This window comes from Martes martes, assembly GCF_963455335.1.
Source record: "Martes martes genome assembly, chromosome: 10".
Classification (NCBI taxonomy): Eukaryota; Metazoa; Chordata; class Mammalia; order Carnivora; family Mustelidae; genus Martes; species Martes martes.
Genome location: NC_137898.1, coordinates 101,776,895 through 101,797,675, shown reverse-complemented (window position 1 = coordinate 101,797,675; position 20,781 = coordinate 101,776,895). Strand labels below are relative to the sequence as shown.

The 20,781-nt window shown below is 44.2% G+C and overlaps 2 protein-coding genes across 5 annotated transcripts; one reads left to right on the top strand and one right to left on the bottom strand.

Annotated features, from left to right (window-relative positions):
• Positions 1 to 377: 377 nt before the first annotated feature.
• On the bottom strand, positions 378 to 7,296 carry CD3D (CD3 delta subunit of T-cell receptor complex). Of its 3 annotated transcripts, none has more exons than XM_080815174.1 (5): positions 5,954 to 6,176; positions 3,740 to 3,952; positions 3,150 to 3,281; positions 2,816 to 2,859; positions 378 to 2,585 (listed from the first exon to the last, which is right to left on the bottom strand). In XM_080815174.1, exons 1-5 carry the CDS (start codon positions 6,006 to 6,008, stop codon positions 2,520 to 2,522), a joined length of 510 nt encoding a protein of 169 aa, XP_080671300.1. In that variant the 5' UTR covers positions 6,009 to 6,176; the 3' UTR covers positions 378 to 2,519. The 3 variants fall into 3 exon arrangements, with proteins under 3 accessions (XP_080671300.1, XP_080671299.1, XP_080671298.1); XM_080815173.1 differs by lacking the exon at positions 5,954 to 6,176 and adding an exon at positions 6,748 to 7,296 and having other exon boundaries at positions 1,182 to 2,585; XM_080815172.1 differs by having other exon boundaries at positions 1,182 to 2,585; positions 3,150 to 3,365; positions 5,954 to 6,086.
• Positions 7,297 to 7,304: 8 nt separating this feature from the next.
• CD3G (CD3 gamma subunit of T-cell receptor complex) lies at positions 7,305 to 16,304 on the top strand. 2 transcript variants are annotated; one of them, XM_080815170.1, is made up of 7 exons: positions 7,305 to 7,568; positions 12,145 to 12,168; positions 12,697 to 12,918; positions 13,516 to 13,647; positions 14,282 to 14,325; positions 14,719 to 14,802; positions 15,425 to 16,304. In XM_080815170.1, the coding sequence occupies exons 1-6, from the start codon at positions 7,514 to 7,516 to the stop codon at positions 14,782 to 14,784; spliced, it is 543 nt and encodes a 180-aa protein (XP_080671296.1). In that variant the 5' UTR covers positions 7,305 to 7,513; the 3' UTR covers positions 14,785 to 14,802; positions 15,425 to 16,304. The 2 variants fall into 2 exon arrangements, with proteins under 2 accessions (XP_080671296.1, XP_080671297.1); XM_080815171.1 differs by lacking the exon at positions 12,145 to 12,168 and having other exon boundaries at positions 7,438 to 7,568.
• Positions 16,305 to 20,781: the final 4,477 nt, after the last annotated feature.

Below are 20,781 nucleotides of genomic sequence, written 5' to 3'. Positions count from 1 at the left end.
AATAACTTATATGTGACTATTCATGGCGGCTTTATTTGTAATAGCCCAGACCAGGAAATAACCCACAAGAATATCAACAGGTGAATGGGTAAATAGCCTGTGGTATATCCATACAGTGGAATACGACTGGGCAGTACAAAGGAATAAAACATTAGTAAAATGTATGAATCGCAAAATAATTATGCTGAAGCATGAGAAGCCAGACCAAAAAAGAGTACATGTTACATTATTACACTTACATAAAAATCTAGAAAAACAAAAGCTAATCTATAATGACAGAAAGCAGATCAGTGATTGCCTGGAGGGTAGAGGGGTAAGGAGAGGAAGGAAGGGGGGATTGCATACGAAGGGGCCCAAGGAAACTGTTCAAGGTGTTGATATGTTCATTACCTTTATTGCAGTGATGTCTCACAAGTACATACATATGACAAAACATCACATTTATACTTTAAATATATATAGTTTATTCGTGTAGGTTTACCTCAGTAAAGCTGTTTTTTAAATTTACTTTTTAATTAATTTATTTGAGAGAGAGAGAGAGAGAGAGTGTGTGTGTGTGTGTGTGTCGGGAGGAGAGGCAGAGGGAGAGAATCTCAAGCAGACTCCCCGCTGAGTGTCGACCTCCAACACAGGTCTCAATCTCACGACCCTGAGATCATGACCTGAGCCAAAATCAAGAGTTGCACACTCAACTGTCCAAGCCACCCAGGCACCCCAGTGAAGCTATTTATTAAAAGCACAAAAAAAGAGGGATGCCTGGGTGACTCCGTCAGTTAAGCGTCTGCCTTCGGCTCAGGTCATAATCCCAGGGTTCAGGGATCGAGCCCCGCATCAGGCTCTCTGTTCAATGGGGAGCCTGCTTCTCCCTTCACCTGTTGCTCCCTCTGCTTGCACTCTCTGTCTCTCTTTCTCACAAATAAACAAATAAAAAAAAAAAAAAACTTAAAACACACACACACAAGGAGAACCAAAGGGACACAAGTTTCCAGAAGGGCTATGGCAGCTTTCTCAATCTTGGCTTCATGATGAAATCACCTTAAGCCACTTTGAAAGTCCTGATGCTTTTGCCCGAGATAATCAGAAGCTCTGGAGATTCCCAGGTGCGTGCAGTGTTGAGAACTGGTGAGAGGTATGGGGGAATCTAAGAGCCTACGAAAACTACAAGGGGAAGGGAAGTGTGCAGAGTGTGGGAAGGAGATAAGTACTGTGGGTAGAAGTCACTGGAAAGTTGTCGGAGGTGGAGGGATCCTATGTGGAAGGCTGGAGGCAGGCTGCAGAGGACTACAGTCCTAGGGATGTAAAGGGTAGAAAGAAGCCATGACCACGAATGAAGCATGTGTACCTTGGAAGTTCATAGTCTCTAACAAAATCAGCATCTGTGTATAGCTCACGAAAATGTTGGGCAGAATCATCCAGAACTCTGGCTGTGTGGTTGTTCATTCTTTCCCTCTTTCTGAACCCTGGTCTTGGAAAGTTCCAGTCTTATGAAACTGTCCCGAAGTTCTTTCAGTTACTGTAGCTCAGAGAACAAAAAGAGGGGTTGCCCCTGAGGTAGACAGGAACAGCGTAAAGGACACAAAAGCATCCGTGGCCTCAGCTGTTCCTCAAAACTGGAGATTCTCTGAATGGGGGCAGCTTCAGAACCAGCTGAGGGCTAGGTTCCTAGAGTGGGGCCCAAATGTCTATGTTTTTAACAAATCCTTCAGGCTCCCAAAGTTTCAGAACCACCACCAACCCACTAGTGACCACAACATCCACTGAAAATATCCCAAGCTCCTGTCCACTCTCCAATTCCAGCTTTCCAAGTAGGTGAAAAGGGGTAATGAAGAGTTTCTGATATTAGTTTATCATGTGGAAGGCAGGGGTGGGACAGGGACAGATTCTGAGGAGAGGAAGTGAGTGGTACCTTCTATAGAGGAGGAAAGGGTCCTGAAGGGGCTTACGGGGCAACCTCCTCACAGCTAGTGGTTACCGATCCACAGGGGTCATAGAGCCAAGGCCAGCCCCTTAGTGGAAGTGGGACTTGGTCACACATGCTCTCCAAGTCTTGATAAAAAGTGATCACTTGGCCTTTGATGTTTCCACCTCCTCTGCTCATGATGTCATGGAAACTTGAGTGCGGCTGGGTCTGTAAACATCGCAGCCCGCCTTCAACTGTGGTGAGGAAACCAAAGCCCTTCGGGTGTTGTAATAGGGGCTGGAGGCAACAAGTAGCTGAAAGAGTGTGGTAGAGCTGACCCCACCCCCAGGAAGCCCACCGGGCCAGAAACATCAGTGGGCCAGAATGGGGTGGGAGACAGCCCGTCACACTGTCCATCTGGGGCAGAGGAATGGAAGTAACGAAGGAAGGACACAGGTGGGCCCGGAGGGCAAGGATCCAGCCAAGGCAGGACAACTCCCATGCCTTGTCCAAGAGCCTTGAAAAGTCCAGGCAGCTGCTGAGTGAGAGAAGACATCTTTATTGGCTGAGCAAGGGAAGAAGGTACAGTCGATACTCCCATAAGCTACTGGTGTCAGGTTCACTTCTTCCGAGGCCAGTTTTCACCAAGATGACTATACTGTGCATCATTCCGATCTCGAAGGGGCTAGGAGGTGAGAAGGGGAATCATTGAGGCAGGGTCAGTTTCTCCCAGGGAAGACCCCAGTAGGCCCCAGAGATGAGAGCTCATGCCTGAGTTTTCCAGCCCTGCCATTGATGAGTTCCCCACTAGAACCCTTCGTACACAGAACCCTCCGTACACAGAACACCTAGCAACAGCCTCTTCATTCCTTCCCATTCCCCTCCCATTCATGTCTCTTTCCCCTCACAGCTCACCTGATAGAGCTGGTCATTTTCCAACAGAACTTGAGTGTCAGCAGCTAGAAGAAACAGGGGGAAAGAGTCATCAAGGGCCTAGGAGGAGGGGACAGTGAGACCCCATGAACACTACAAGAGGACAGCAGCTGGTCGTACCCTCAGAAGTCTACATGGGCAATATGGGCATAAGTTTTCCAATAACCAGAGTTAGGAATCCCTAGGAGATTGCAAGAGTGAGTCCCAGAGGAGACACAACCCACTGCCAGCCCCATTCTTTGCAGGTCCGCACTCACACACACACCCACAGCATACATGTGCATGCATGAACGCACACTCTGTCCCTTCCACTTACCCTTAGAGAACCTTCCAGTCTCGTGTCCAGAAAAGCAATAGACTCCCAAAGCAAGGAGCAGAGTGGCGATTAGGTCAGCGATGACGATGCCAGCCAGGCTGGCTGAGTCCAGCTCCACACAGTTCTGACACACTGCAGGGGGGCGGGGATGAGAGGAGAACTGGAGAGCCTTCAAGACCAGGGAACCATCTCTGCCTCGTAGGGCAACCCCGGGACCTCACACCAGGACCAAAAACTTCAGTAAGATCCCTGGAGAAAGGCCTGCTGATACCCTTGCTACATCCACCTCTGCCCTTCATCCCAAGGAATCCCTGAAAAGGAGCCAAGAAGCAGTACCGGCTTTGTAAGAATGCAAACAAGGCTGCAGGGCCAAACCGCTCTCCCAACCCAGCCTCTACTGCTTGAGTCCCAAGGCCCCTGCTATTTTTTTTTCCATTAGTTAAGCTCCAAAGTCTGGCTCATACCATTACAAGAGGGACCCCCACTTTGTTTAGAGAACATGTTGGTCCAGCATGGTCCTTTCTGGCTATAGGCTTCTCATATCCAGAGGTCCCATTCATTTCAAACCAGAAGGTCCAGAAAGCACATACTTCGAAAATATACTTGCGTAAAAGGTGTTTTGTGGTCTTGTTCATCTGTCGCCTTGCACATATACATTCCTCGTGGGTCCAGGTTGCGTTTTCCCAAGTTCCACATTTTACCATGTGATAATGGTGATGTTCCCTCCAACCGCAGGATGCTGGTGTTACAAGTCAGGAACACCATGTCCTCAAGTTCTTCCACGGTTATCTCGGAGAGGCTCCCTACGAGGAAAACAACAGCAATTCAAAACCCAACCATGACTGCAGCCAGCTGTTCGGTCTGCAGCAGATGCCTTATTCTGCTGAGTTTGTACTTAAAAAGGACCACTTTCTAAGTCTAGGACAATTTACAGTTTCTAGTGTGAGAGACAGAAGTCATAAGAAAAAGGCTTTGGGAGGCTCCCCATGAACTGCAGGGGCCAGGAAGGATGCAAGGATTCAGTCCCAGCAGAGGACAGACCCTGATGGACATGGAGCCAAAAAGGAAATCATGGAGCCAACTGGATCTAAGAACTTTCCTGGAAAGGAGTTCAGACCACTGATTAGAAGTAGAAGGGGAGGGGCGCCTGGGTGGCTCAGTGGGTTAAGCCTCTGCCTTCAGCTCAGGTCGTGATCCCGGGATCCCGGGGTCCTGGGATCCTGGGATCGAGCCTTGCATCTGGTTTTCTGCTCGGCAGGAAGCCTGCTTCGCCTTCTTTCTCTGCCTGCCTCTCTGCCTACATGTGATCTCTTTCTGTGTTAAATAAATAAATAAAATCTTTAAAAAAAAAAAAAAAAGAAGTAGAAGGGGAGTATAGATTGCTGAAGCATTCAAGAAATATGGACATGCAGAAGACTGTTCCTTGGCTGGAGATGTCCACATTTGTTTTCTAACAAAACTTTTTTTTTTTAAGATTTTATTTACTTATTTGAGAGAGAGAAAGAGAGCAGGAGCAGGGGGAAAGGGAGAGGGGGAGGGGCGGATGGAGAAGCAGCCTTCCTGCTGAGCAGGGAGCCCAAGGAGGGGCTCAACAAGGGGCTCGATAAGGGGTTCAATCTCTTGACCCTGAGATCATGACCTGAGCCGAAGGCAGACGCTGAACTGACTAAGCCACCCAGGTGCCCCTCCAACAAAGCTTCTAATTCTGCTTCCCAGCCATCTATAACCCTCCCACTCCAGCTTCTCATCCTCTTCCCTCCCGCTTTGACCCTGCCCTCACAACTACCAAGAGAATGGGACTCTTAGTTGGGGTAGGAGAGAAGCTGGTATGGATTACCAGCCCAGTGATCCAGAAGGAGACCCCGGGCAAATCCCATGTAAAGATTTTTAGTTGATCTACCCTTGCTTAAGGGTAAGGAGGTAGAAAAAATTGTTTTATCAAATTCATAAGCCTATAAGTCAAGGCTTTATAGGGAGTTTGAGGCCTGGAGGTATGCACAGGGCCTTTCTAGATCCACTGAACTGTTTTGACTGAGAACACCTCCACAACCCACAGAGGCATGAGAATCTGTATCTCCAATCCCAGGGAAAAGTGGAGTCCAGATTTTCCCTGAATTCATATTCCATTACCAATTTGAATACAAAAGCATCCTCTGGAAAATGCCCCAAAGAGCTGTTTCTTGTGCGTCTCATGCAGGCCAAGGTTATATCAAATCCTATAATCATGCCTTCCATGAGAATCTGTTTCCATTGGAAATTCTGGGTGTCCCAAAGCATTTGTCCCAGTTTGCCTGAGATTGAGGAGGTTTCTGGGACAAGACACTACCGGTTTTAAAACCAGACGAACCAAGATGAGTTGATCATCTTACCACCCCAGATTTGCCCTCCTTCCTTCTCCACCTAAACTCAACTTTCCCTTAAAGCATGGCTCCTGATGGTGACAAGTGATGGCCAAATCACTAAGAGTACTAGATCCCAGAGCCTCTCTGTCCTAGAAGAAATAGTGTTCCCTTATCAGCCCTAGGCTCAGGCTCCTGCAGACTGCAACTTTCCTGCAAATCTCTGGCCTAAGGCCTTTAGAGAGGCATTCAAGGCCAACATACACGCCTCGCTAGACTCAAAGCCAAGAGCCTGTTTCCCAATCCAAACCCTGTACTCCATCCCAACCCTGCTCTCCTTGATAACTCTGCTTGGTAAAGTGAAGCTAGCACTGAGAAGGACTTTTACGTGGAGCCCAGTCCAGGTGCTAATGTTCCTCTCGCGTCCCTTCTCCAAGGTGTCCTCACCACCTAGAGAAGCCTTACCTTGGGAGAGAAGGACAGCCAGTATCAGGCCAGCCAGAAACCTACAGTGTTCCATTTTCCAGCAGAATTCCTTCCGTAGGTAGACCCAGGTCACAGAACTATCAGCCAAGGTGAAAGACGCCCTCCTCCAACTGACTCATGGGTACCCGGAAAAAGTAAAGGAGTGGGGGAGGAAACAGAAGACGCCTCTCTGTCTGCTCTCTGCCGTTGATCAGAGGAGACCGTCAGGGCAGGGGCAGACTGGGGGTGGGGTAGAAAGGAAGCAGGTGCAAATGGTTCTTTCTCCGAGCGCTGAGCTTGGGGGTGAGGTGGAAGGGAAAGAGCAGAGAATGTGGAAAATGTTGCCTAGACCTCTAGGAAGTAAAAGAAGGTTTAGGATGTTCTTTCCCGAGTCGCTGATGAAAAACAGTAATTTCAGAGTTTCTGTCAATAGCGTAACTACATTTACTCACCCCCTGAAAACTGCCGGCTCTCAAAACCCTTGAGAAAAACTGTGAGCCCCATCCCATAAGCCATACCAGCAAGGTTCCTCCCATTCCTGGTCTTTCTTGGGACTCCGCCTAAGGTCCTCTTTGGACAGCCTGGGACACCAGACTAAGTAGCTTTTTAAACCGGACGTTTGAATCCCAGCTCCAATACTGCCTACCCACTGGGCCTGGGTCAGTCATGGAATTTTTTAGAGCCTAATTCTCTCCGTATGCCAATAAGGATTCAGACAAAAAGTTTGCATGGTACATGAGACACCACATTTGCTCAATAAGAGACAGTTATTAATAACAATGTGATTGACTCACCAGGAGACAAGTGGACTTTTCTCCCCTGTGGTCTATGGGGATCCAAACTCTCTATGCTGCTGGATTCGGACTGTAATTTATCTGAGGGCAGAGATAGCACATGTCTTGCTCGCTTCTGTATCTCCATCACCTGGCTTGTGCCTGGCACATAACGAGAGGCTCTGTAGATTTTTGTTGACTCACTGATGGACCAGCTGAGGGAGCCAGGGGCCTAAGATCCTGGCAACTCAGGATCTTATATGGCTTGTCTCGTTCCAATTGTCCTACATATTCTCATCCAGGCAGGCCCCTTTTTGATGATCTTGTCTCCAAAGAGCAGTGAAAAATTCCTGAATAAGGGCTTGAGCACGTGAGGTTTCCCACTTAAATTCATGAGTTCTAGCAACCAACTGACATCCTAGCAACAAGCGGTGGCAGAGATGTTTACCCCTCTCATGAAGAAAGGGGCCCATCTCCTACCCAGCACCCAAGGGGTTTCTCTGTGCAAGCTGTCTCCGAGATGGAGAAGCCGTCCTCTCTCCCTTTCCCTCCCACGTCCTCCCATTCTCTACTCCTTCACAGAAAGCAAGATACACATGCACCTGCAGACCTCCTGAGGCCCCTCTCTGCCCACGTTTGAAGTAGAGGGTGGTGGTTCTGGATTCGAGCCTCCTCTCAGGGGCCCCAGGCTGAATGGTCTTGGGCGGAGCCAGACGAGCTGCTCTGCAGGCTGGCAGGCTGCTGGGAGTTGCTTCGTGCTTCTTTGGGGGGAAAGACAGAGACTGACATGGAGCCGGGGAAGCATCTGGCTGGCCTCATCTTGGCTGTCACTCTTCTTCAAGGTACGGGGTTCTGGTAGTCTGAAGAAAGGCTCAGGGGAAGAGATCGTTACTGGGAAAGACAGGGTATTGGGATCTCTAACATCAAGGCTACCTCAGACGTCACACTAGAATTCTGAGAAAGAAAGGCAAAATGAAGCCTCTTATTGTTCTCTGCTAGAGAGAAGCAGTGTCCAGTGGGAGAGATGGGGTCCTTGTCTCTTAAGAAAACAGCAGACTTTACTGGCTAGAGGGAAGACCCGGATGCCGCCATCTTAGGTTGAATGTAGCCCAAAAGGGCACAGGCCGGGGACCTGAAAAGAAAAAGTGTGTGTTCCTTAACTAAGAGCTGGAGTTAGGGGGAGACTCACCCAGTTGGTCATAGGGCCAACAGGTCAACAAATACGAGTGAGATCCTATTACATGATAGGCTAGGAGGATATAAGGAAGAATAAGAACCTTCTGCCCTTGTGAGCTTATAGTCTAATTGGAGAGAGAAGCTTCGGTGTCACTAGACTAAGTGTAAGGTACAGTATAGGATGCCTGGATGAATATTCTGTTGGGCATAAACAGTGGGAAGTGGATGACCTGGGTTGATGCCTGGAATGTGGACTAGAGATGGTTCTCCACACGCTGAGGGAAACACTGCTGAAATCGTACAAAGACTACGTGAGATGTGAGGAAGAGGACCTGAGGACGGAACCGGGAGGACATTAACCTTTAAAGGGTAGTTAGAGAAAAACATCTCACAAAAGAGATAAAAGGACGATCAAAGAGCCGGAATAATCTGATGATGTAATACCGTAGAAACCAAGGGAATGGAGAGCTTCCAAAAGGAAAGAATCACCAATAATGAAATATTATAGAGACGTCCTGCTGACAGAAGAATATATTTAAAAGTTTAAGCCTGTGGGATTTAACAAAATAAAGGCCATGATTGATTTATAACCCTTTCACTGGGGTAGTAGGAGGGGAAACCGAATGGAAGTGTATAGAAGATGAGGACGGGTGATAAAGTACCAAGTGTAGACTGTCTTTAAAGATGTTTGGATGAGAAGAGAAGAGAGTTTGAGGGGTAAATAGAAAAGGAAATAGGATCTAAGATGAAATATTTTTGAGTGTGAGAGAAATGTGAGCCCATTTCTAGGCTAAATGAAAATGCAGAGAGTAGAGCAAGTTCCTGGAGTTGATGTTGAAAGGATGGAGTGGAGAGTGGGGTCAAGGACGCAGAGGAGAAGGCAAGAGAGAGGAAGTGCAAACGGCTTTGGCCATGGGTAGGTGTGTAGTTGGGAAGGAAGCTGGAGAAGGTCATTACAGCATCTATGTTCTCAATGACATAAGTGGCAGACGATGCCACTTGCTAAAACTGAGCTTGGTGTTCCTGAGCGGGGGACTCAAGGAGGACAGGGAGAGTTTAGAATGATTTCCGCAGGAAATGGGAGAAGAGCCACTGAAGACCTAACAGGTGGAGGGGCAGGGCTGAAAGCCTGTGTGAAGCAGCTAGGTATAGCAGAAAGAGCAACAGAAACCTGAGCGCTGGGTCCAGATCAGCCATCAGTGAGCTGTGTGAACTTGGATGATGCCTCCTTCCTATGGGCTCTGTCCTCTTACCAGTCAGGCTAGGAAATTTGGCTACATGAGCACTCAAATCCTAAAAAGAAAGAAGACTCACAGAAGCAAAATCAAAGAATGTTAGCAATCAGTTGGACCCTCTCTCCTATAGAATCTGAGTTAGAACAAGGGGTCCCTTTGTCCCTCCCATAGTGATCAGGTGGTCAAGGAGGGCCACTGGTGAGAAATCTGCTTAACTGTTTGCCTTGCTTTTTTTTTTTTTTTAATTCACTCATTCATTCATTCGTGCACTCTTTCAACAAATATAAAGCTACCATGTTCCAAACTCTGTTCAGTACAATTAATAATCGTTTCAGTCTTGTAAGAAGTTCTAAAACAGCTGACTCCTTCCAACTGTTTCCATACATTTTTTTCCCCTTCATACTTTGATTCATGCTTCATCCATCCCCACCATACACTCCACCTCTAGACACACTACCTCTCTGTGCTTTTCCAATCTGTGCCTTTGCTCAGCTCCTCCTTCTCCCCAGGATGCCTTTTTCTGTCCATCGAACTCCCAATCATTCAAGTCCCAACCAAATGTCACTTTCTCTGTTAAGTTTTCCCTGTCCCTGACTCTTGGGCAAAATCAGTAGCTTCTAGCCCCTTTCAAATGCATTCGCATGAATATTAAAGATAATTTATAAGTTCTATTATGTTAATTACATCGGTGTTTATTTTTCCTGCTTCATTGTAAACTCTTTGGAGGCAACAAGTTAGTTCTTTGTATCGCCACTCCTGTCTTTCACACAGCTTAATCACATCAGGCACATCAGCCTCAGGTACATCAGTGTATGTGGTAAATGTTTGCATTCGATCCAATTGAACTGAATTCTGGTGCTACTTCTCTGTAGTACAACAACCAATGCAACTCCACTACTCTGAGTTTTGAGACAGATTTGAAGGCTATTGAATAGCTACCCCCCAACCCAGGACGTCCAGGATTTCTACAAAAAAAAATGGATTACCAAGGCTGAGGATTTTAGAAGTACTCAAAAAGTCTTTAGTTCACGTAAACCCACTTTTGATGGAGCTTTAGCTGCTAAAAAAAAAAAAAGCAGAGCATTCCAGAACATGCACGCAATACTTTGATGTATGTTGCCATATAGTTCTGATGCTAACCATCCAGAATTAACATCAGACCTCACAGGTCAAGGGCACTGTGCCCAACAAGACTGCCCTCCCTTTGAGTTCCAGACACCAGTTCAGGGGTTCCTATACCACCTAAACTTCTGACAAGCTGAGTACAAACCTGGAGGGTTCCCAGATTTGACAACTGGTTACAACAACTCACAAAACTCAAGAAAGCAACATATTTACTATTACAGCTCAAATTTTTAAAAATAGATTTATTTGGGATGCCTGGGTGGCTCAGTTGGTTAGGCGGCTGCCTTCGGCTCAGGTCATGGTCCCAGCGTCCTGAGGTCAAGTCCCACATCGGGCTCTTTGCTCAGCAGGGAGCCTGCTTCTCCCTCTGCCTCTGTTGCCACTCTACCTGCCTGTGCTCTCTCTCGCTCTCTGACAAATAAATAAATAAAATCTTTTTTAAAAATAGATTTATTTACTTACTTACTTACTTACTTGTTTGAGAGACAGCATGAGCAGAGTGAGCAGCAGAAGGAGAGGCAGGCTCCCCACTGAGCAGGGAACCCCGACTTGGGGCTCAATCCCAGAACTCCGGGACCACGACCTGAGCTGAAGGCAGATGCTTAATGACTAAGTCACCAAGCTGCCCCTTTACTATTACAGTTTAATTATAAAAAATAAAATCAGCACTTTTTCAAATGAAGAGATGCATAAGGTCTGTGAGGGCCCTGAACACAGAGTTCTGTGCCGTCTCCCTGTGGAATCAGAATACATCACCCTCCTAGTACATTGAAACAGTCACCAACAAGGAAGCTCTACTGAGAATTTTTCTTCCCTTGACTTTTTGGGGTTTTTTTAGAGAAAGAGGGAGCAGAGGGAGAACAGACGGAGAGGATGAGAATCTCAAGCAGGCTCTGTGCCCAGCGCAAAGTCCAACACGGGACTTGATCTCACCACCCAGATACCGTGACCTGACCTGAAACCAAGAGTCAGATGTTCAACCAACTGAGCCACGCATGGGCCCCGCCACTGAGTTGTTTTTGTTTTTAAGATTTTATTTTGTTATTTTTCAGAGAGAGAGAACAAGCAGGGGAGAGGCAGGCAGAGGGAGAAGGAGAAGCAGGCTCCCCACTGAGCAGGGAGCCCAATGTGGGGCTCAATCCCAGGATCCTGGGATCTTGACTTGATCCAAAAGCAGACACTTAACCAAATGAGCCATACAGGCACCCCTCCACTGAGTTTTTACTGGAGTTTCACGACATACGTATAATTGATTGAATTGTTGGCCATGTGACTGAATTCAGTCTCCAGCTCCCTTCCTCAGCCAAGGCTCAGATTCCAGATTACATGGGTCTTGACCAGCCCCATCCTGAGTCATCTCAGAACACAAATTCACGTATGGTCCAAAAGACCACCAAGGGGCACCTGAGTGGCTCAGTCGGCTGAGCATCCAACTCTTGATTTCGGCTCAGATCATGATCCCAGGGTTGTGGGATCAAGCTCCGAGTGGAGCTCCATGCTCAGCGGGGAGTCTGCTTCTCTCTCTCTCCCTCTCCCCACCCCATGCTTTCTCGCAAATAAATAAATAAATAAATAAATCTTTTAAAAAAATAAATAAGCCCACCAAGAATAACACAGACACTCCTATCACTCATGAAATCCCAAGGGTTTAGAAACTCCTTCCCAGGAATCCACGACAAAGACCAGACAAATTCTTTATTATACAACACCTTGAATTCAATTTGGTGATTTAGGCTACAACCCAGGGAGGTAAGTATAGATACTGCCCACTCTTACATTAGGATATCTATCTTGGCCTTGAATGACCAAGGAAATGATTACCTCAGGGCATCTGGACAATTCTATACCCAGCTAATCCTCTGTCTCTCTTCTGTCTCTATAGGTGCTACAGCCGAGAAGAAACAAGGTAGTGTGAATGGCTTCTTTCTATCCTCAAACTCTGAGGATATATATATATATAATTTTATATATAATATATATATAATATAATATATTATATATAATATATTATATTATATATAATTATATATAATATATAATTATATATAACTAATATAATTAATTAATAACTAATATAATTAATATTAATATTAGTTATTAATAACTGGCCAGTCATGATCTTTCTGGGCAGCTTTCCTGAAGCCAAGCAATTAGCTCTCCAGTTCTTGGAGTAGAAACAGCACCCCAGCAGGTAGGCACTATTCGAAGTGGGACCCATGAACCAACACCACTGGCATCAAGTTAGAAATGCTCCATTTCAGCTCCTTCCCAGAACTACTAAACAGAATCTGAAATTCTCACTAGGTTGCCCATGTGAACCATGTGCACATTAAAGTTTGAGAAGAGCCACTACAATGGTTCTGTCCTGATACCTTGAGGCAGGGAAAATTTCAGAGGAAAGATCCTTAACAGACGGTGACTTTTCCCTTTTCAGGAGTTCCTGTGGTAAAAATAGATGGCAATCGAGAAGATGGTTCGGTACTTCTGATTTGTAACTCAAAAGACACAAAGATCACATGGTATAAAGATGGGAAACAAGAAAGTTCCTCGAATGATGCTAAGCTGGATCTGGGAAGCAGTAGCAAGGACCCTCAAGGAATATATCAGTGTCAAGGATCAGAGGACATTTCAAAACCACTCCAAGTATATTACAGAAGTATGTAATCCCCTTCAGTTTGTTTGTTATCTAATTAAGCAGTACTCGCTATTCTGGTGGGCTTCTTATCCCTGGTGAGTGTGGGAATAGACACTAACCGGTTCTCATTCTCTCAATCTCAGCTTGCCTCTTTTTGAATATAATAAGACAGTTCCCTCATCTTCTTAGAAAAGCATACCTGGTCCTGTAAAGCCTGGTTTAATTCTGGATAGGCAGTCATGGATTGGAGCAGTCATCTATTTATATAAACTGAGTTGGGGTAGCTCAGGGAGACAGAGGGGGTTACAAGGTGAGCAGCCGTGAAATGTAGAAGGCAGATGACCACAGAGAAGGGGATCTGATCTTCCTTCTATTTCACATATTTCCTGATGGTCAGACTTTATAGGTTTCCCCAGAATGCCTGGGGATGGGGGGATATCAGGAAGTGTTGCATGCTTAGTCCCAGGATCTTCCCAGGCAATTCCCCTAACATACCTTGCACAGAGAGAGGAGTCTGCTACCCTAGGTGGAGGCATTAGCGCGTGTAGGCAAGAGAAAAAGCTTCAGGAGAACCACTTTCACCCCTTGAAGGCTCCTTGTCCCTCCCTTTCCCCATAGTGTGTCAGAACTGCATCGACCTGAACGCAGGCACTGTATCCAGCTTTTTCTTCGCTGAAATCATCAGCATTTTGTTCCTTGCTGTCGGGGTTTACTTCATTGCTGGACAGGATGGAGTTCGCCAGTCCAGAGGTAAAAGAATGTTCCTCAATGAGAGACAAGACCACCCGGGACCCTCAGTTTCCTTCCTACCAAAGTAGACCCAATAGAAGAGATGAGGTAGGCACGTGTTGCCATCTAGCCCAACTGGGTGAAAAGGACCCTGTTGTGTTCACAGCATATTTACCTGTCTCAAGAACCACCTCCCTCTGATTTTCCTCCGATTCTTCTGAATTAAAAAAAAAAAAACTCCTTAATTGAACTAAGACCTACAGAGAGAAACATGCATGAATGAAAAGCACACAGCTAAACAAGCAAACACACCCATGAATCCAACACCCAGTTCAAGAAAGAGAGTATTACCACACCCTAGACGTCCCCCTTGTGGTCAATTCCAGCCTCTACCTATCCCCCAAAACCAGTATTATCCCAACTTGTAACAACATTGATTAATTTTGCCTGTTTTCATTCCTTATGTCAATGCACTCATACAAAAGTACTCCTGTGTGTGTGCTTCTGTTACTCAAAAAACATGCCTGTGAAATCTTTCCACCTTGTTGTAATTCACTTACTCTTATTACTGTTTAGTGCTCCAGTGTGTGAATATAACCCAATTTCTTAGCCTACCTTGCGTTTTTTTGTTTGTTTGTTTGTTTGTTTTTTGTAGCTTCAGACAAGCAGACTCTGTTGTCCAATGACCAGCTTTACCAGGTAAGGGAGGGGGGAATGAATAATTACTGTAATTAATAGTACAATTTGGGGGTGGGGGACAAGTTATTCAGAGGAGACCATACAGATAAGGAATTGCTTAGGGCATTCAGGTTGATTACATAGTTACACTTTGGATTGAAAGGATGAAATGAAGAGAAAGGTTGAGAGAGCCTAAGGTCTGGATCCAGCGAGAAAAAGTTGAAGAAAACAGGGAGAGGGACACACAAAGAAACTGTATACAGAGCCTCCAACCTCCTTGTCCTCTTTCCATCCCCAGGGTGGTGAAGCACCCACTCCAAAGCCTTGCACACAAAAAGCATTCAATAAATGTGCATCAGATTAATTCACAGATGAGGAGGGAAAATGAGTTTATGACTGTGCTGTTCTTTTTAGCCCCTCAGGGATCGGGAAAATGACCAATATGGCCACCTTCAAGGAAAGCGATTGAGGAAAAATTGAACTCAGGACTCAAAGTAGGTATGTCCTTCTAACCAGTTCTAAGAAATTACCTTTTCTGGGCGCCTGGGTGGCTCAGTAGGGTAAGTGTCTGATTCTTGGTTTTAGCTCGGGTCATGATCTCAGGGTTGTAATATTGAGCCCCGCACTGGTCTCTGTGCTCAGCGCAGAACCTGCTTAAGATTCTCTCTCTCTCCATCTCCCTCTGCCCCTCTCCCCCAGCACACGCTCTCTCTTAAAAAACAAAACCTTTCCTTTACCTGCCTTCCCATCTGTTGCCAAGGCTATCTCCTTTTTCCAAGAAGCTATAAGCTTAGGGGAGGGTAGGTGACTGATAGTTCTTTGTCGAGAGGGGACTGTCCTGTTCATTGTAGGGTTGTCAGCAGCATCCCTGACCCCTCTCCACCGGATGCCAGTAGTACCCCCAGATGTAACAACCAAAAATATCTCCAGATATTTCAAGTGTCTCCTGCAGGGCAAAATCAGCATTCATTACAAACCCCTGATCTCTGTTAACCTCTCAATCAACCAATCAAGCAATCAGGAGTTCTGATTCAATCAATCAAGTTTCAATTAAGAAAACAGGACCCAAGCATTATTTGGTTTTCTGAACCAATCCCAATTTTTCTTTTTTTCAATCCAGGTGTTCTCCATTCTGGATAGATCCCAGAAACATGGCATTACACTTTGGAACACTCCTAGCGGAGAGACTTTCAGCCCTAATTCTAGACTCAAGTTTCCCAAAGGTGACAAATGGAGAAGAAAGTCCATCAGAGCAAATATGGATTTTTCTCAAAATAAAACTAAAAGGAAAGTAAAAATGTGTATGGTGTTCCATGAGCGCCACCTACTGGGAGGTAATTTTCCTGGAAAAGAAAATTGAAAAGGTCCCATAACCCCCTCTATTTGAATATTACTTTTTAAACTTCTAATTTTTATTTACTTTCTGTATGTCATAATTTACATGGTTCAAATATGCAATGAAAGGTCTCCCTCCACCTCCATCCCCAGACATTCAGTTGTCCTTTCCAGAGACAAACAATATACTAGTTCCTTATGTATCTTTATAAGGTAAATATATAGGTATTTAAATCAGAGGTATTCTAGGCATACATGAGCAAACTCTTTTTTTTCATAAGCACTCTTAAGTACACATTATTCTTCCCTTCCCTATTTTTCACACAAATGATGTCATACTATACATCTTGCACTTTTCACCTAATAAACCTTGAGATTATTTCATATCAGTAAGTAAAGCAGTCTTTTTCAAATGCAACCACATTACATAGACTCGCTATGATTTATTTAATCACCCCCCATGGATAGACAAAATATTGCTGCCAATATTTTGCTCTTGCAATGCTGCAATGACTAACGTTGTATAAGTGTCATTTTAAAAATAATTTTATAGGGGGTGCCTGGGTGGCTCAGTTGGTTAAACAACTTGGGGTCGCATTGGGCTCCCTGCTGAGCGGGAAGTCTTCTTCCTCTGACCCCTTCCCCTCTCATGCTCTCTCTCTCTCAAATAAATAAATAAAACCTTAAAAAAAATAAAATAAATAAAAATAAAGGGCACCTGGGTGGCTCAGTGGTTTAAAGCCTTTGCCTTCGGCTCAGGTCATGATCCCAGTGTCCTGAGATCGAGCCCCGCATCAGGCTCTCTGCTCCACCGGGATCCTGCTTCTTTCTTTCTCTCTCTCTGCCTGCCTCTCCACCTACTTGTAATCTCTGTCTGTCAAATAAATACATAAAATCTTTTTAAATAAATAAATAAATAAATAAATAAATAAAAATAATTGTATAGGGGCTCCCAGGTGGCTCTGTCGTTAAAAGTCTGCCTGCGGCTCAGGTCATGATCCCAGGGTCCTGGGCCCGAGCCACTGGTTGGGCTCTCTGCTCAGAGGGAAGCCTGCTTCTCCTTCTCCCTCTGTTTTGTGTTCCCTCTCTGCTGTGTCTCTCCCTGTTAAATAAATAAAATCTTTTAAAAAATAAGAATAAAAATAATTGTATTGAGATATAATTTACATGCTATAAAATTCAGTCATTTTAAGCAATTTCCCCTGTTCTCAGTGAGTGTTACAAAATTTACCCAGCTGTGTAATCAACCATAATCATTAGAACGTTTCCATCACCCTCTTAAGATTTCTTCTGCTGTTTGCAGTCATTCCCTGTTCCCAATCTCAGCCCCAGGCAACCACTAATCTCTTTTCTGTCAGATTTGCCTTTTCTGCACATTTCATATAAATGGAATCATACAATATGCTGTTAATTATACAATGTGTTGGACATTTTCATGCTAATCTTTTTGTGGACCCCACGTCTTCATTTCTCTGGGGTTGATACCTGGGAGAGAAGAATTGCTGGGTTGTATGACAAATTTATGTTTAACTTTTTAAGAAATTCCCTGTACCATTTACATTCCCACTAGCAATGGATGAGGGTTTCTATTTCTCCAAATCCTCACCAATATTTGTTACCTTATTTTTTTTTTAGTATAGCCATTCTCCTAGGTATAAAATGGTATCTTATTGTACCTTTAATTTGCATTTCCCTAATAACTAATGTTATTGAACATCTTTTCATGTACTTGTCCACCATTCTTTTATCTTTAGTGAAATGTCTATTTTAAATCTTTTTTTTTAATTTGGGTTGTTTGTATGTCTTACTGTTAAATTGAAAGAGGTCTTTATATTTTGAATACGAGTCCTTTATTACATATATGATTTGCAAATACATCTACCAGTCTGTGGCTTGTCTTCTCATTCTCTTCATGGTGACTTTTGAAGCCAAAAAAAATTTTAATTTTGATGAAGCTTATTTTACCCATTTTTTTTAATGGATTGTGCTTTTGGTATCATGCCTAAGAAATCTTTGCCAAACCCAAGGTCACAAAGATTTCTCCTATGTCTTCCTTTTATAATTTTGAAAGTTTCATAGTTTTATTGCTGACAGATATCATTTTGAACTTACTTAGGACAATTCATAACAAATACAAATAAATGAGATTTGGAAGCCATAATGTATTTGCACTTGTAATTTTATTAAATATTGCCAAATTGCACTTCATGGAGGTTACTCCTAATTACAATAATTGAGAGTGCTTTTTGCTCCATATTTTTTGAACTTTGCCAATCTGATAAGTTAAACATGGCATCTCAGTGTAGTGTTTTGTTTTGTTTTGTTTTGTTTAACGATTTTATTTATTTATTTGACAGACAGAGATCACAAGTAGGCAGAGGCAGGCAGAGAGAGAGAGGAGGAAGCAGGCTCCCTGCTGAGCAGAGAGGCCGATGCGGGGCTCGATCCCAGGACCCTGGGATCATGACCTGAGCTGAAGGCAGAGGCTTTAACCCACTGAGCCACACAGGCGCCCCTCAGTGTAGTTTTAATTTACGTTTTCCTTATAAAAAATAGAAGTGAACCATGTGTTTTTCCTTCTCATGATATATGGGGTCATATTCTTTTATCTTTTTCTTATTGAGTTGCAACAGCCCTTTACATATGTGGGAAACTAGATCTTTTGTTTGTGATATTAGTTGCAGATATTTTTCCAATTTTGGTATTCGTTCTTTGACTTGATGATGATTGATTTTCTGTGTACATTTTATTTATCTGCATATAGTAGAATTCACTGGTCTCTTGTAGCTTCTAAGTTGTTTCCTATTTAGAAAGGTCTTCCCCAATTTAAGATTATTCTTTCAGGGGCACCTGGGTGGCTCAGTCAGTTAAGCATCTGTCTTCAGCTCAAGTCATGATCCCAGGGTCCTGGGATCCAGCCCCATATTGGGCTGCCTGCTCAGTGGGGAGTGCCACTCCCAACTGCTCATTCTCTCTCTCAAATAAAGAAATAAAATATTTTTCTAAAAAAGATTATTATTTTTAAAAATTTTCCTTTAACTTCCTCTGACATTTTTATGGTTTCATTTTATACATTTAAATGAATGATCCATCTTGAATTAATTTTAATGTAAAGGCCTAACATACTAACTTGCACACTGCATAGCTACCCAATCATTCCAGAACTACTTTTTGAATTATCCATCTCGTGCCCATTGATTTTGGGGTTTTTTTCTTTTTAAGATTTTATTTATTTATTTGACAGAGAGAGAGACAGTGAGAGAGGGAACACAAGCAGGGGGAGTGGGAGAGGGAGAAGCAGGCTTCCTGCCCAGTAGGGAGGCCATGTGGGGTTCAGTCCCAGGACCCTGAGACAACGACCGGAGCCAAATGCAGACACTTAGCAACTAAACCACGAATGGCACCAAGTGCCCATTAATTTTAAGTGTTGTTACCACTCTACCCTCACCAGACTGTAAGCTCCAAGCAGGAAAAGACTTGCGTACTTTTTACTAATGTATCTTCAGAAACTAGCATAATGCTGGAACAGGACAAGCATTCAAAGATTGCACAGTGCTGTGTGTGGGTGTATAGGTGGGTGGGAGGCGAAATACACATAACATGAAATTTACCATTTTAAATATTTTAAGTGTACTATTCAGTGGCATTACATACAATCACAACGCTATGCAACCATCACCACCATTTCGGGAACTTTTTTCATCATCTTAACCTCTGTGCTCATTAAAAAATAATTCTCCATTCTTCCCTTCCCCCAGACCCTGGTAACCTCTATTCTACTATTCTATCCCAATGAATTTGCCTATTCCAGGTACAACATATAAGTGGAATCATACAATATCTGTCCTTTTGTGTCTGGTTTTTTTTTTTCATATAACATAATGTTTTCAAGGTTTATCCATGTTGTGACATGTATTAGAATTTCAGCCTTTTTAAGGCTAAATAATAGTCAATTGTATGTATATACCACATTTTGTTTATCCATTCGTCAATGAACATTTTGATTAGTTCCCCCTTTTAGCCAATATGAATAACATTGTTATGAACATTGATATACAAATATCTGTTTGAGTCCCTGCCTTCAGTCCTTTGTGGTATATACCTAGAAGCGGAATTGCTGTACCATACAGTAATTCTGTTTAACTATATGAGGAACCACCAAAATTTTCCCAAAGTGCTACACTATTTTACAATCCCATCAGCAATGCCCAAGGGTTCCTTATTTCTCCTCCTTTTCACCAGCACTTATTTTCCATTATTTTTTTAATAGACTTCCTCAAGGATGTGAGGTATTATTTCATTGCAGTTTCGGTTTGCATTAGTGTCACCGAGCATCTTTTTCGTGGGCTTATTGGCCATTTGTATATCTTCCTTGAAGGAAAGTATTTTCAAGTCCATTGCCCATTTTTTAATCACACTGTGGTTTGTTGCTGAGTTGTAGAAGTTCTTTATATATTTTGGACATTAATCCTTTATCAGATATATGATTTACAAATATTTGGTCTCATTCTATGAATTGTCTTTTCACTTGCTCTCTTGAAAAGTATGCTGCTTTCACTCCTTTGTATACCTCAAAGTAACCTTGTAGCATGCATGTTGTCACCACTTCACAGATAAAACTGAAAGCCAACGCTAGCGTATCTTAGCACACTGCCTGACACCTAATAAGTGCTCAAAACTTTCTATTAGTGTTATTGCTGTTATTCTTGTTGCTGTTGCCTCAGAGATAATGATAATCTATGAAGAGTAACAGAAGCTGCTTCAAAAAGGCATGTCACTGGAGGGAAAAATAGAAAGCAAAAGCCCACAGAGGTTGCCAGTAGCGCCCAGGATCACCAATTCAGGGCCCCTCGCAATACACCAGATTTCAAAAACGGCCTAGTGTTTCATCAAACTCCAAACCAACCACCCCCCATGCTCCCGCCCCCCCGACCCGCCCCCGACCCGCCCCCGACCCGCCCCCGACCCGCCCCCGACCCGCCCCCGACCCGCCCCCGACCCGCCCGGCCGGAGCCCAAGACCACTTCCGGCCACTTCCGCCCCGCCCAGCCAGCCAGCGCGTGCGCTGTGGAGGTGTTTGCGCGCCAGTTCCCAGCGCAGAGAGGCACACCCTGTTTCCGGCGCCCGGATGAGATTCCATAA

Bases quoted from the DNA above. Each gene is read 5' to 3' on its own strand.
- CD3G (XM_080815170.1), top strand. From the start codon at position 7,514: ATGGAGCCGGGGAAGCATCTGGCTGGCCTCATCTTGGCTGTCACTCTT. The intron at 7,569-12,144 runs GTACGGGGTTCT...CTGTCTCTATAG, and splicing joins GGCTGTCACTCTTCTTCAAG to GTGCTACAGCCGAGAAGAAA. The intron at 12,919-13,515 runs GTATGTAATCCC...CTTTCCCCATAG, and splicing joins ACTCCAAGTATATTACAGAA to TGTGTCAGAACTGCATCGAC.
- CD3D (XM_080815172.1), bottom strand. From the start codon at position 6,008: ATGGAACACTGTAGGTTTCTGGCTGGCCTGATACTGGCTGTCCTTCTC. The intron at 3,953-5,953 runs GTAAGGCTTCTC...TTTTCCTCGTAG, and splicing joins GGCTGTCCTTCTCTCCCAAG to GGAGCCTCTCCGAGATAACC. The intron at 2,860-3,149 runs GTAAGTGGAAGG...TGTTTCTTCTAG, and splicing joins GACTGGAAGGTTCTCTAAGG to CTGCTGACACTCAAGTTCTG.